We start from the raw sequence: 15,653 nt of genomic DNA, 5'->3' as shown, positions 1-15,653 counted from the left end.
GAGAGTTGTTCAATTTGTTGTTCCTTTGGGAGGGCAAGCGGTACAGGCTGCTATTTAGCCATATGGCTCCATCTCCCTCTTAATCCAAAAAGAAAATTTTAATTGCAAATATGATACATCCAAAGAAAGTATTTTTGAAATAAAAAATAATTGGTCTTAATTCCAAGGAAAGAACCAACATAGTAAAGTGAAAATGCATTTTTTCCAAAAGTTACTTGTTTGGTCACATATTGTATTTTATTTAAATGATATATCTAGAATAGGTAAGTCCATAGATATTACAAAACAGGTTAGTAGTTGCCAGGGAATGTGAGTGTGCAGAATGGGGAGTCATTGCTTAATGGCACTGTTTTCAAGAGTTACTTTTGTGTACACTTGCAGTCTGGTATCTAAATAAGTGAAATATTTGAAAGTCGTGATTCCTAGAATAAAAACAGTGACTAACTTTTAATGATTTGAATGTCATGTGCACAAAAAACCATGACCAGAGTAATAAGTTTACCCATTCTACCATTCTTATCAAATAATTGCTTAAATAAGCTTTTAAAAATTTCCTATTGAGATGTTACTTAAAATGATATTTGTTTAGTTCTAGAGGTTTTGCTTTCCCCAGGTTATGCTTGATTTGGGTAATCTAAGTTTAAGTCCCAATGTAAGACCTAGGGCATGGTACTTAACTTCCTGTAGACCTCAGTTTTATTGACTGTGTGGTAGAAGAAATAATAGTACCTAGCCTGTGAGTTTGTTTTAAATGTTAAATGAGAGAACATGTGGAACATCTTACCCAGTGCCTGGCACATGGTGAGCAATCAATAAATAGGAACTCATCCTGTCATCTTCAGATTTCCACTTCTGGAGCCAGCAGGCTTGAGTTCTGACCTGGTTCATCCACTGAACTTGCAGGGAAAGCACTTAGTGCCCTTCGGTCCTCTCATCCAGTACATGGATATACAGTCTTCATGTGGTTGATACAAATGCGAATGTGCTAATGCATCTTTACCAAAAAGAGAGGTAAAAGAAAGATAATCCTGCCAGAGATGCATATGCAAAGATCTGAAAGTGATCGAGAGTGAGGGATTGCAAATTGGACAACACTTAATAGTGGCTCCAGAAAAGGTTCTTAGAGACTGGCCAGGATGCAGCCTTTTCATCCAGAGAAACAGCCATCTCATTCATAGACTGATTGGTGACTGACTGGTGACTGATTGGCAGATTTTATGAGATGACACAAACACCCTCCCCATTGTCCTGCCAAAATGTGGGGAAACTCTTCCTGGAAAAGTTATTTCTTTGAATTGAGCTTCCAAAAGGTCCTTATTAGAATTCAAATACTCTACCTGGGTTGAATATCACGTTGCATAATAGTTTCTCCAGATTAAGGCCATTTTTCCTAAATATTTAGAAAAGAATTTTTCGCTTCTTATCAATGATGCTGGTGTTGACTCAGTGCCTGCCTAAGACTTCTTCCAGTGTATTTCTTTACCCCAACCAGTATCTTTTTCTTTGGAATAATTTTTTTTTTTATTATTATAACATTATTGTAGGAACTCCTTTTTGGCAAAGAAGGCATCTAAAGTAACTTTTAGGGATGGAGGCTTATGAAAAACAAGACAGAGGCAAGACTCAATTTTTGAAATCGAATTCCAGCCATGAAGCAAATGCCACAAAAGGGCACAGGAAGAAAATTTGTAAAGGGCTTATCTACTATTGTTGACCAAAGATTTATTCTGTTGTTAAGCAGACACCTTGTGAGCCAGATATTGTGCTAGGTATTCTGAATACAAAGATGAAGAAGCCTCATTCCCTGTTTTCAAAGAAACTCACAGCATTATGGAGGCCCAAGTTTCTATTTGGGCCTCCATAATGCCTTGTGCTCTACCAAGAATGTTAAAACAATCCTTTCCGGTAGGAGTTTCTAGTTAGTGGCTTATAGTTAGCCAAATGAAGACAGGATGACCATATGGTGCTGATAAATTGAAAGGAATTAGGATGAGCATCTAGAGGTTTGCATGGCCAGACACCTAATTCAGATTGCAGAACAGCAGGATGGGAGGCGTAGTCCCAATTTAACTCTTGATCAAAAAGAGAGGTAAAAGAAACGAAATATAATCCTGCCAGAAATGTGTATGCAAAGATCTGTAAGTGATCGAGAGCAAGGGATTGCAGATTGGATAGCAGACTTTCTCATTTAATCCCAGAGGAACCCTGGGAGGATTCTAGGTGTGCATATTGTCCTTGTTTTGTAGAAGAAGATATTGAATCCTAAAGAGACAATGCATTTTCAAAGCTTACACAGTCCAAATCAATAGCTGAACAGTGGCTGTAGGATTTGAATGCCCCTGTGATGTTCACTGTGTGTTGCCACCATACCCTGCAAATGTGTTATAAAATAATAATAATAAACAAAATTAACCCGAGATATTCCCAGACTCAATCAATCCAGGGAGACTGAACTTCTGAGTTTGTCTTGGAGTTAGTTGGCCTTTACTGCTACTTATGCTAGATCTCGAAGGTAGAGTAGGCAGTATACTTAGCGGGGAAGTGGGAGAAAGGTGAGAGTTTCCCCAGGCAGGGGAAACAAAGTGAGCAGATTTGGGGCAAGGTGTGTGAGATTGTGTGGCTGAAAATATAGGGTGGGAAAGATTAGTTATCAAGGGCTAAGCTGAATAGTAGATTGAATCCAAATGGTAGAAGTTTTTATTTAACACACAAAAAAGGCTAGAATTGATCCTGTAAGGAATATGAAGCTATGGAAGGTTTTTCATCAGAGGCTTTGACATTTTAAGATTTGTGTCTTTGAAAGATAATCCAAAGATAAGAGAATAAAACCTTAGATGTGTAAAATAGGAGTCAGGAAAACTACACAAGCTATGTGTAAAGGGAGTCAAGGAGCCAGGATCGAAAGGAAGACAAAAACACAAACCAATTATTTTAAATCAAATACTAGTACAATAACATATTTTTAAGTTTTAAAGCTGCTTTTTTCCATAGCTCATTGATTACTCTTTTAAAACTTAATAGCAGATATTATTTATTGATTCCTTACCATAGTCCAGATACTTTGCTAAGGTTTTGCATGTCTTTTTTAGTCCTCAAGAAAATTCTCTTTTCTCTTCATTTTATAACTGAGGAAACTGAGGCCAGGGAAGGTTAAATAATTTGTTTGCAATCAAACAACTAGTGGTTGGTGGAATTTGGATTTGCAACCAGGCAGTCTGGCTCCAATGGCCTCTTCTTAACTTGATCCTACAAACACTTCCTAAATAGTAGGCATTTTCTCAGAGCAGATCTTTCACGTTAGAGAAAACTTATTTGTAATCTGTGATCAAGGAGAAATTGCCTGAGTTGCCTGGATTATTTTGGCATTTTTAATATATGCAAGAAAAATGTTATCAAATAAATGTAAATTAAATGGTCCTGAGTTTACTTTCTAATAAATCAATTTTCAGTATTTCCCATTATATCAGAAACTAAATTATTATTAAAACACATCTTGTGTGTATTTGTTTTTGACAGGTTGCTTTTCACATCTTTTTTTTTTTTTTTTTTTTTGAGATGGAGTTTTGCTCTTGTTGCCCAGGCTGGAGTCCAGTGACACAATCTCAGCTCACTGAAACCTCCTTCTGCCAGGCTGAAGCAATTCTCCTGCCTCAGCCTCCCAAGTAGCTGGGATTACAGGTGCCCACCACCACGTCCAGCTAATTTTTGTATTTTTTTTTTAGTACAGACAGGGTTTCACCATGTTTGCCAGGCTGTTCTCAAACTCCTGACCTTAGGTGATCCACCTGTCTTGGCCTCCCAAAGTGCTGGGATTATAGGTGTGAGCCACTGCGCCCAGCCTCAAATCTTATTTTAATAAAAACCTCAATTTATCTCGCTGTTAGAAACTAGGGCTTCATTTGGCAATGTGGTCTTTCCAGTTTTTTTATCTCTTTCAAAAATCTTTTAAGAATTATTTTTATTAAAGTAAGTTAATTTTAAAATTTTGCTTTATCTCTTGAGATTGGTATATAGAGTTAGGAACTACTTGATTACATATAGGAAGCTACTATAAATTTGAAATAAGAACTAAAGTTATAATGTGACCAAACTGAATAAGCACTGATAGCATTTGTATATATTTAAACAGAAAAAAATAGTTAGAAGAATAATTTTTAAAAACACACACCAGATGTTGGTAAAGGCAAAGATGTTTTTGCTCTTGACTTTGTCTATGAAAGTCAAGTGAATACTTTGTAAAGAATTGATGATGGATAAGACAAGTACATTTGTTTGTCAAGGTGTGAATTGTTGTCTTCAAACCTTCTGCTTCCATGATTGTTTTTTCTTTAATAATGAGACACCTAGACCATAACTAGCTATGCGATTCTGAATCTACCTTTACAACTTAATCTTTATGATTCCATTATATGAGATATCTAGAGTAGTCAAATTCACATGGACAGAAAGCTAAATGGTGCTTGTCAGGAGCTGGGAGAAGAGGAGAATAGGAAGTTACTATTTAATGAGTACAGGGTTTTCAATTTGGAAGGATGAAAAACTTCTGGAGATGGATGGAGATAATCATTGTGCAACAGGGGGAATGTACATTGTACCACTGAACAGTACACTTAGAAAGGGCTAAAATGTCAATTTTATGTGATGTGTATTTTACCATAATAAAAAATACTTAATGTTTACCTATACTTAGAGAGAGTTTACATATAGTCATTTGTTGAATAAAATTTGTAAATGCATATGCTTAGATAAATATAAAAAATTGTTTTAAACTAAAACTTACAGATTTCTAGCTTTAAAACTGTGGAGAAACAATCTTCCTATGCCATTTTTTTCTTTAAAAAATCACTCAAACCAATAATTAGTACAAAAACCAGAAAGGTACATTTCATTTTTGAGGAAACTGGGAGATGTCTGTAACTCTAAGCCACGATGCATAAAGATAGAAGTAGATGGAGAAAAGGTCAATGACTTAACCAAATAAGAGAACCATACTAAAGTGAAGCAAACTGAGCTGCCCCACTCCCCCAAAACATACTTTGGAAGATGGAAGAGTTCTAAAAATAGCAGGTGTATGAACATGTATATTATATACACTTCTCCATACGCCCTCACTCTTTCTCAGTGTAGTCAACATACTTTGCATCCCTCTCCATGGAAGACAGAGTCTTTGGGATACTAGGCAGAGAGTAGAGGAAGGATAGCTGTATGTTTAATTCTATTTAGGACAAATAAATGAATGTCTGCAATGTGTCAATAAGACCTTCAGCGTCCTTCTCCTACCCATACCAGAACGCTAGCAAGCGTGTTTATATCCTTCTCTAGAAAAATAGAGATACCCCAGAGGAAAAAACAAAAAACAAAAAACAAAAAAAAAACCTCTTACAAATAGTAACATTTGGAAGAGGCAAAGAAAATGCCCACTGGGGACTTGATGATGCTGCAGTAAAAATCCCAGTGCACAAGCCTCACCCATGCACTTAGAGCTTACTGTCACCTTTCTATGGTTTCATTCTTGCGTATGAATTGGAATCAGGAATCAATGCTGGAGTTTGAGAATACTACACTCATCACTCTTTGATTATATTATTTACATGTATTTCTTTAATAAAATTTAAATATTTAATTCAAAATAAGGTTAAAATTGCTGAGATGCATTTAAGTTTAGAATAAAGAAGAACAAGAAACGTGAAAGAGGCACAAGAGGAGAGGCAGAATGCAAAGGAAATACAGCAGCACTTAGAAAATTTTAAATTAGATAATTTAAGTTTTCTTCTGAAATCCAGTATTGAATTAGTGCAAAATTCTGAAAGTCAATTACAAAATTCATTTTATGTCAGCATTACTGACTCCATGCAGAAATGTTTATTCTAGTTTTAAAAACTAGTATTCTGTACCTTTTAATAGCCAATGTAATTTGTTGACAAATATTGAAATTTATACATTACCAGAGATTTCACGTACTGTTACCTTTTAAAACGATCATTTGTTAACCAGTATTACCTAATGCAGCAATCAAAATGTCATCTGTTGCATAGGTAACAGGAAACTACCATTACTCATGTTGTGAGATGGTCAAAGACCTTATCATACTTTATGGTTAACAAACTCATGATGTTGTCATATATGCCCTCATCACAGCGTTTATGATACCTAAAAGTTAGTGCCTAAAAATTAGAAACAAGGACAGTGAAGTTAGATTGTTTAATCCTGCATATCTTAAAGATCTAAAATTTTCTGTCTGTTAAATATGTTTATCATTATACTAGTAATGTACATGCACCATTTTTATTATATTAATTCATTGCCACTGTTCAACTAAAGAGGATAGGTGAATATTAAAAACTTCCAAAAACTTGGTAGCATTTTTTTAATCTCTCTTCCTCTTTTCTTTCTGTCTTAAACACACACACACATCATGAAGAGCAAGCTTTGGAATGAAATATACCTGGATCCAAAAATTTTGAACAAATTATTGGCTTTCTTTATGTATGAAATTATTATTATCACATCTACTTTGGAGGGATGTTGTGATGTATAAGTAAGAAAGTATTGTCTACTTAGCACGTAGGTAATTAATAAATAGTAGGGATTTATTATTATCCTAACCTGACAGTTTATGAAAGATTTAGGAAATCTGAAGATAGGAAAGCCCTCAAAATATAATACTCTGGACTTCTCCTCTGGGAATTAAGGAATGTAGCTCCAAGCAAGGTTCGTGCCAGTACAAAAGTCCTTGAATCCAATTGTATTCCTAGTAAGTGTAATAAAATAAAAGAAACCTCTAGGAATTGCCTCAAAATTCCCCTCCAGATAAGGAAAATAACACAATATTTCTCAATAATGAGGAACTGCTACAGGAGTTCAAAGTATTTTGTTCTCATTAGCATTCAAGTACAATAGAGAATAGCAGGAAACTGTAAAAACTGCACTCCCCTGGTCTTTTTTTCTAAAAAGTTAGTTTGACTTCTCTGGAGTACTGAATTTCAGCATATTTGAGAGGCCTGAATATTTAGTTGATATATGATATGACTGTAAGAAATATGCTCATGATAGATTGGAAAGTATAGAGTATCTATTGTAATCTGAAAATAGGAATTTAGAGAACAGAAGATTTGACAGTAGGCAGAGTATTTGAAAGTAGTAATACTTGAGAAAACCTGGGTTGTATAGTAAAATTACTCTGTAACACCTCATTCAATTGGCTTCAGTTAATGTTTAATGTTTAATTCATGGATAAATGTCATAAGTCTCACAAGTCATGCTCACCATTGAATGATAAGAGAAAGGGAGATCACATTTTAGGTGCACACAATCTACCTGTATGCAATTGACGCTTTCCATGTAAGTGTTGCCAAGTCGTATCAGGGGCACCATTAGTGGTATGAGACAGACTTTAGGCATTATTTTGGACTCTTTTTTTTCCTATTAATATACACTTATATTTTGGGGGCAAATTATACCAGTATATTAAACCTATTTACAGAATCAATGTAAAGTTACTTTCTATATTCAGTTTAAGTTTTTTTTTTTTTTAAGTGAGCCAATTAAGAAAAATATCAAATCATGGTATAGATGGAATGCTAATATGGAAAGAATTATGAAGGTGGTGTTATGACTGAAGTTTCAGAAACATCAAATGACATAGCCATTTGATTCAACAAAACATCTACAGATGGATGACCCAATGGATGTATACATTTATGGTACAGTCTATTGAAATGTGGTAACAACCAGAAAGTAAAAGGTCCATACATTATACAATTCAGTACAACAGGGAAATACTGAGAAATAATCACAGCTTCTGGATCAAAAGCATGGGCCACATCGTTCCTAAATCCAGTCTCACCATATTCAGGTCTCCTCATCAGCCTGCATGCCATCATATGCTTGCATGCTAACAGGAATTTGGAGGGAAATGCCATATCTTTTCCATTTTGGGAAGCTTTTCAGAGGGAAAACTACAAGATGCTTAGATTACAAAACATTCTTTCAGAAAAGTTCATGTGAAAAACGGCCTTACAAGTGGAGAAAACTATATGAACAGACATTTCTCAAAAGAAGACATTCATACAGCCAACAGACACATGAAAAAATGCTCATCATCACTGGCCATCAGAGAAATGCAAATCAAAACCACAGTGAGATACCATCTCACACCAGTTAGAATGGCGATCATTAAATAGTCAGGAAACAACAGGTGCTGGAGAGGATGTGGAGAAATAGGAACACTTTTACACTGTTGGTGGGATTGTAAACTAGTTCAACCATTATGGAAAACAGTATGGCGATTCCTCAAAGATCTAGAACTAGATGTACCATATGACCCAGCCATCCCATTACTGGGTATATACCCAAAGGATTATAAATCATGCTGCTATAAAGACACACGCACACGTATGTTTATTGTGGCACTATTCACAATAGCAAAGACTTGGAATCAACCCAAATGTCCATCAGTGACAGACTGGATTAAGAAAATGTGGCACATATACACCATGGAATACTATGCAGCCATAAAGAAGGATGAGTTTGTGTCCTTTGTAGGGACATGGATGCAGCTGGAAACCATCATTCTTAGCAAACCATCACAAGAACAGAAAACCAAACACCGCATGCTCTCACTCATAGGTGGGAACTGAACAATGAGATCACTTGGACTCGGAAAGGGGAACATCACACACCGGGGCCTATCATGGGGAGGGGGGAGGGGGGAGGGATTGCACTGGGAGTTATACCTGATGTAAATGTTATGCACATGTACCCTAGAACTTAAAGTATAATAATAATAATTAAAAAAAAAAACAAGTGGAGAAAACTCTGTAACATCGAATACATAGTATTTGGTTTTTTTTAATTCTGTCATTGCCTTAAATATTAGGAGTAGAAACAAAATTTAAATTTAAATCTCAGTGGTCTTACAACATAGTGCATTTTTCTTTCTCTGTAATGGCAACCTTGATGTAACAATCTAAAAGCTTTGAATATTCTGGTTAGTTCCATACGTTGTCAGATTCCCCACTTTAGTTTGTTTTTGTAGGGGGAGAGGGGTGATTTATTAGTCATTATGCGACTATTATACAGTATCTAGTAGATGCCCAGTAAGTGTGTTAGGGTTTCAGAGAAAGATTCTTGGAAGATATAGAATGTTGGGCAAGTAAGCAAGGAATAGCACATGGGGCTGCGTTGGACTCGTGTGTGTGTGACAGAGAAGGGAGTGGCATCAGGCTAAATAATCTCACTAGGACATGGATCTGGGAGACAGTAGAACACAGGCTAATTATTTCTGGAGAGTTGAAAACTCAACATTCAGACATTACATTCTCTGATCATTGTCATTTTCTTTCTGAAATGGCAACTGGAAGCTATTTGGTAGACCTTACATGGAGAGAACAGTGTTTCAAATGAATAGTAGTTGCTTAATTTTACTTGATTTGCTTTTGTTCTTTCTTTTCCCACATTTAAATTCCAATGAGAAAAAAATTAAACTTCTTCCTCTAAGTCCCCTCTCCCCTAAAAATTATTAGTCTCACAGACCATTTAAGTTTCTAAAAAAATACGTGATTAATTAACCTGCTTTAAAATGCCAGCAATATACTAGACATGGGACAGTGCTAAGAAGGTGTGAATGTCCCCTGGCAGTCATAAGGAAACTGAAAAGCTTAAGGAGATAAGTATGTGGAAAGCAATTTATTGGCATTTACCATAAGAGGCCTGAGAGTCATTCAAAGAAGACTAAGTCACAAATGCACCTTGAAGGGTGACCAGGGGAGCAGATGAAGGGTTTGTTGTAAGAAGCAGCCAGAGCCTCTGGCGGATGCCTTACTACATTTTCCAAGTTGTTTGGGTGGGTCACAACTGCACTCCAACATCCTGTCTGCAAATGCTAAATAAACACCAAGTTCACGTCAGACTAGAGAACCAACGTACTAACTAATGCCATTTAAGCAATCAGAATGCTTACATTATTTTCACTTGGTAATTCACATCCAAAATAACTGAAGTTGGCACACCCAGAGAAGTATATATCCTCTGTGTAGAGATGTTCAGAGAGATAGGCAGGGTGGTGAACCATTCCTTCTGTTAGGAGCAATTGGAATCAGCTTAGATTACAGCTACTGTAATACAAAATATTTTATATTTAGGAAGTGGGAAAGGTTTTGGCCTTCAAAATAATAAGAGATATTGACAAGACATAAAGCTTCATTCCTTACTGAAGAGCTGTTAAGGATTAGCAAACCCAGAGTCTTTATGTGTAGAGATGAATGAAATTTGCATATTTTTTTTTTTTTTAAAAGGTTTAGAAAACATTGTGCAAGTGAACAGCCTTAATACATGCAGCCACTTGTCCAGGAATAATACATTCGATTTTTCAGTTTAAAATTCCAGTACATTCTGATCCAAGGGTGCCTGTTACACTCTGCTGAATTTTTCAGAGGTAATTTACATCTCTACAACCAACTCCAAAGCATGACATTTCATTACATCCGCTCAAAATGAACAGCTGCTAAGTCATCAAGTTCTCTCAACTTTGCTTCTAAAAAGAAATTTTAGTTTTAGTGCTTCAGTGAAGTACTTTTTTGAAAGAATGCCTTTTATAAAATTCATTTGTTTATTACAGTAAATAAACAACTTAATGGCAAGGGGTGTGTTCCTTATAAAGGTGCTCACAGAATGTTACCCAGAATAACACAGACATCTCATTTCCCAGAGAAGGAAATGGTTTTATAAGTTTTGTGAGGTCTCTTGTCTGCTTGGCCGGTTTACAGTGCTGGTCTCTGGAGCTGATCCGCCCCTTTGCTTTGTAAGTCTCAGCAATTGACGAGGCTAGGCTGGGCGCTGGGCTTTGCTTTTTTTTTTTCTTTTTTTTTCCCTTCTCACTGCCCTGCGGTGTTTTGAACTGCCTTCTTACAGACGTCATACAGCCCTTGAGGAATAGTTTCTGCCTGGTGAGATTGAATGATAGTTCTCATTCACAAAGCCCTGGATTCTAAGCAGGGACACACAGAAATTACTTGCCCAGGTAAATCAGCCCACCCAGCCAAAGTGTGGAGAGCTTTGATCCTTGGCTGACTTCTTCGCTCCACGGAGAGGAGTGTTTTCCTGTGCTTGCCCTGAAATGGAACTTCCTTGACAGCTCTCCCGTGTTGCAGTACCTCCCGGTCATTTTCTTTTCCTTTCTCTCTACCTGCACGCTTCCAGTGTTAGAAACCTTTAAATCTGTTATTATGGAATTGCAAGAAAGAGATCAAGTGACTCTTTCACTATGCTGGTTTCCCTTGTGACCCAGATGAAGAATCAATTCAGAATTCAGTTCCTCCCTTGGCATTGCAAGACACAAAAGAAACTGTCACTTCCTAACAGCCTTGTACTGGAGTAAATTCAGTATGAAGGAAGAAAGCACTCCTGCGTGTTAGAACCTTGCTCAAGAGCTGGACCGAGGACAGGAGGTGGACTCCGGGAAAATTGGATTTCTTCAAGCAGCCTCCCTGGGAAATGGAATATATTTAAAATCTTCTTTGCAGAAAGACAGTTAGAATGTATTAATAAGAATAGTTGAAGACTTATTTTCCTTTTTATTTTTTTTCAAAATGAGCATTATTATGAAGCCAAGATCCCGATCTACAAGTTCGCTAAGGACTGCAGAGGCAGTTTGGTAACGTGCTTTTCTCTCATACTTCTCCCCTTTTCTCTTTTAAGATTGACGTACTCTGAGTATTTAGTAAGTTGTGTGATGTTGAGGCTTTGTGAAAGAAGGCAGTATTGGCGACTCTTTTATTCTTTATTTTGTTCCCAAACTCATGTGCTTTAACCAAACGGGTGCTGACTTTTTTTTTTTTTTTTTTAACTCCCCGTGAACTGTAACAATTTATCTGATGATAATGTTTAAAAGAGGAAAGAAACTTGCAAATATGTTGGGAGTTTTGAAAATGAAAACTTGTCATTTTTCAGTGTCTGATTCAGTTGCTGTTTTCTTATCTTCTTTGCTTGCTGCAAGCAGGCTGTTGGTTGACAGGCTTTGCCCTTGTCTTTAGAAGCAATACTCTCACTTTTAGCACAGATGTGTTAGAAATTAATAATATTATTTATATTTAATCATATACATGAAACAAACTTGAATTTATGTGGCTAAATGTACATCAAGTTACTTATCATTCAATCATCTCTTATGTTTTATTGGAAATCATTCCTAGTAATTATATTTTTGGTCATTTTAATGCCTTTACCCTGGTGAAAAAATGTCAGTTTCAATGTATTCTAATGTTTATTCTATTATTTCCCCAATGCTGATTTGATATATGCTCATAAGCATATGGCATGGTCCTTAAGGAGTATTTTTCCGACAAAGTAACTTTTTTTCTACAATAGATACTTACAAAATACTTTTATGGCTATTTTAGGGGTTAGTCTTATTTTGTTTTTCCTAGTGATTGATCATAAATAACTAAGCTCACCTCTTGGAAATGGAAATAATCATACTTCAGACTGGAGAAGTAAAAGCAACGGTTGAAGTGAGGTGGTTGAGAATAGGAAAACAGGCCAGCAAAATATGCATTATCATGTGAGCAGGCAAACACACATGTAAATAGTCGAATTATTTGCGTCAGGAATTGAGCTTGTGTTTTTGTGGATGGGTTAGCCTCTGCTGTTATTGTAGTGTTTTACAGTCGACCAGAAGCAAGAATTGCCCCATCCGCAGTATTTCTGTGAGTTTTAATAAATTATAGATGAAGATTTTGTCTCTTACGTTACTTGCCGTTTCTTACAAAATAACACATGCAATAAATTATTCCTTGAGTTTATTTAAAGAAAAGTTTGCATCTACAAATACATTTGGAGAGTTCTTTTTTATCCTCAAACAATAAATACTGGAAAATCTTTAAAATCTTTTTATGAATTACCATAGCTAATATAAGTCACCAACATGAGTAATCAGAATTTATAATATACATGAATTTTACTCATTTATAATTTATACCTTCCTCTGTGAAAAGATAATATTACTTAACAAATAGTGTTTAACCAAACTATTTCTCTTTTTATCTAAACTGCCAGGAGACATATTTTCAAATTCAGGTTTCAATTGGAAATAATTTGTTCATTTCAGGAGATGAGTAACATTGACACCCTTTACCCCTGTGAGATTATCATAGTCTATTTTTATCCACAATTATTCTATTTTTTGTTTTAAATTGTACGAGATATTTTCATAAGTCAGGTCACAATTTAAAATGCATTTTTAAGTATATAGATTTGTGAATGTGTATATTGTTCCATTTAACTTTAAATATCCTCCATAGAGTTGGGGACAGAATGATTTTTGTGTAAAAAATAAATCTCTGTATACATATGAATGATTCTTAGATTTAACTACACGCTATAGAAACCTCTCCAGTTATTAATCTTACATCTGACTTAATAATATACCTGCTTGGGTGTATCACTGCAGCTTCCAAATAATTTGGCCTGAGGGTATAATCAGCTGTAATAACAGTTTTGCCATTTTATTATCCTTCTATCAGTCAAATATTATACATACCTATTATATTTATTTAATGACATATGTAAAATCAATATAGATTATAGATTTGGTATATAGAGAAAATATATGTTTGTGTGTATATATATGTATACACACACACATACACACACTTGAGCATTAAAAAAACCCAAGCGACCTCTCTTCTTGTGCCTCTACACATAAAGGCCATAGGCCTCAAATTGCTCAGATGGACAGTGTTTTCTCACCAGTGTTCCTGTCCATATTTCTCCACCACCACCCATTCCTTTTCAAACAGCTGACTTCCCAGGAGAGACACCTACAACTTTACCATTTATCTCTTTTTCAGATGTTTGTTTTCAGGTTGATCTCCAAAATACTTTGTTCTTGGGACCCATCTTTCTGGCTTTACCACCTTCACTCTGATTACATAAATCTACTTTGTGTTCCATTGGTCTACTTTCTCCAAATCTGTCTCCTTTCCTCCAGGATTCCCCAAAGCCAAACATTACGTTTGGAAGTTTGTTGTATTGTGCAAGAATCCAATGTTTTGGATTACTTCTTTACCTTTTCCTATTTGTTTTTCTCCAAGTATCATAAAAAGCAGTCCACACTAACTTGTCCTTACAGCCTTAATTAAATTGCTTTGACATATTTACATTTTAAATGAGATTTCATAGCACACTTGTATTTTATACCCTTCCTCTTATTAAAGGTCAGCCTACTGTAATTAAAATTTTATTAATTTCAAGACAAAATAAAAATAACCTTAAAATTAATCTGTTTGTCTCTCTGTAACATACGTGTCACAAATTTAGAGTTTATATAATAAAGGTGTATACTAGGTTGCTTTTATTTAATGAACATTTATTTATATGCCAGGTTTTAGCAGAAAATGATTATAGTATTTATTCATAAGCATTCTTTAAAAAAAAAGTGCCTGCTTAAAATTGAGAAAAACTTTATATATTTTCTTACGCTCATAAAGTTAATAAAATTAGCAGATTCGCTAATTGCGGAATGGTTTGCCTTTCTATTTTAGTTGTTTCAGTAACAGTATTCCACCTCCAAATTCTGCATAACAAAACAATCAGATAGTTATCTCTCCATAAATATTCGAATGTCACATGTCTTAAATTCCAATTTAGTCAGTGGTTATACACTATAAAAATATTACCTTACATATTCCTTGATATCTCTTTAACACTTTATCATTTATAAACATTTCCCAGGGATATTTCTCATTAATATAATTAAGACTTGTGGTTTAGTTTAAGTAAAACATTATTAGTCTTCCAAATATAAATATAAAGAGAAGTTTAGTCAATGAAAGTGGACTTTGTTCTTTCCTGCTGTCAAAACAGTGTTTAGGATTTATGTGTTACATGTAGGATCATTCATTATGTAATCGGAAAAAAAAGAGATGCTACTCTTTAAAACATGACTATGATTGTTTATAAAGCGAATTTTAAAATTGGTTATTGTATATGTAATAATACTTAAACTTTTCATTTTAAGTATTATTATGTAATAAGTATACATGTAATACTTAGGTTTATAGATGTAGAAAAAATTCTGGAAGACTCTGTCCAAGCTTTTGGTGGTGGTTATTTTTTAGGGATTAAAAAAATGGTAGGAGTGAAGGTAGGGGGGACTGCCTCTCTTTTCTTCACTGTATTTGCATATTATATGTGGTTTTTATCAATAAAGTATTATATATGAAAGTTTAAAATATTAAAAATATACCTACTATATGTATTAGCAAACTCATCTTTATATATGCTGATATCTACATATCCATTAAACCACAATTTGCTCAGGGTATAAAATATGCAAATAAGCATTTCAGTACTGGGTGGATACAATTTTCTGAATTATGTTGCAACTGTGACCAATGGAGGATTATAATTTTTTTATTAGCTCTTTTCTCTTAAGGTTGTAGAAATCTAGGCTGGCTTAGCATTCTTATTTTGGCCTCATGATCACAGTGGAAAGCATTCGTATAAGCTAAAATGTCCAGTTTTATAATTGAGAATCAAAAAGATGGAATAACATTGATTAATATGTTGGAAGGAAAATAACCCATTAACCCCATTATTCCATCCTCAGTTATTTTCATTTTCAACTTACCTTACATATCTTAAATAGCTGTAAA

At 34.9% G+C, this 15,653-nt stretch overlaps 1 protein-coding gene across 5 annotated transcripts in view; it reads left to right on the top strand.

Moving 5' to 3' along the window:
- The window catches only part of PDE4D (phosphodiesterase 4D, cAMP-specific), a 1,430,592-nt gene that overhangs the window by 1,111,501 nt on the left and 303,438 nt on the right, over nt 1–15,653 (top strand). Inside the window, exon 1 of one of the 5 annotated variants that reach the window (XM_011998030.1) lies at nt 10,872–11,653. The exons of the other annotated variants lie outside the window; for them this stretch is intronic. Within the exon in view, the coding sequence (XP_011853420.1) occupies nt 11,589–11,653 (65 nt within the window). The 5' untranslated portion in view covers nt 10,872–11,588. Of the gene's footprint in view, nt 1–10,871; nt 11,654–15,653 lie in introns of those variants that run through there. 5 annotated transcript variants of the gene reach the window in all.

This window comes from Mandrillus leucophaeus, unplaced genomic scaffold (genome assembly GCF_000951045.1).
Source record: "Mandrillus leucophaeus isolate KB7577 unplaced genomic scaffold, Mleu.le_1.0 Scaffold1150, whole genome shotgun sequence".
Lineage (NCBI taxonomy): Eukaryota > Metazoa > Chordata > Mammalia > Primates > Cercopithecidae > Mandrillus > Mandrillus leucophaeus.
Note: the sequence above shows the minus strand (reverse complement) of the source record. Positions and strands in the feature narration are given on the sequence as shown.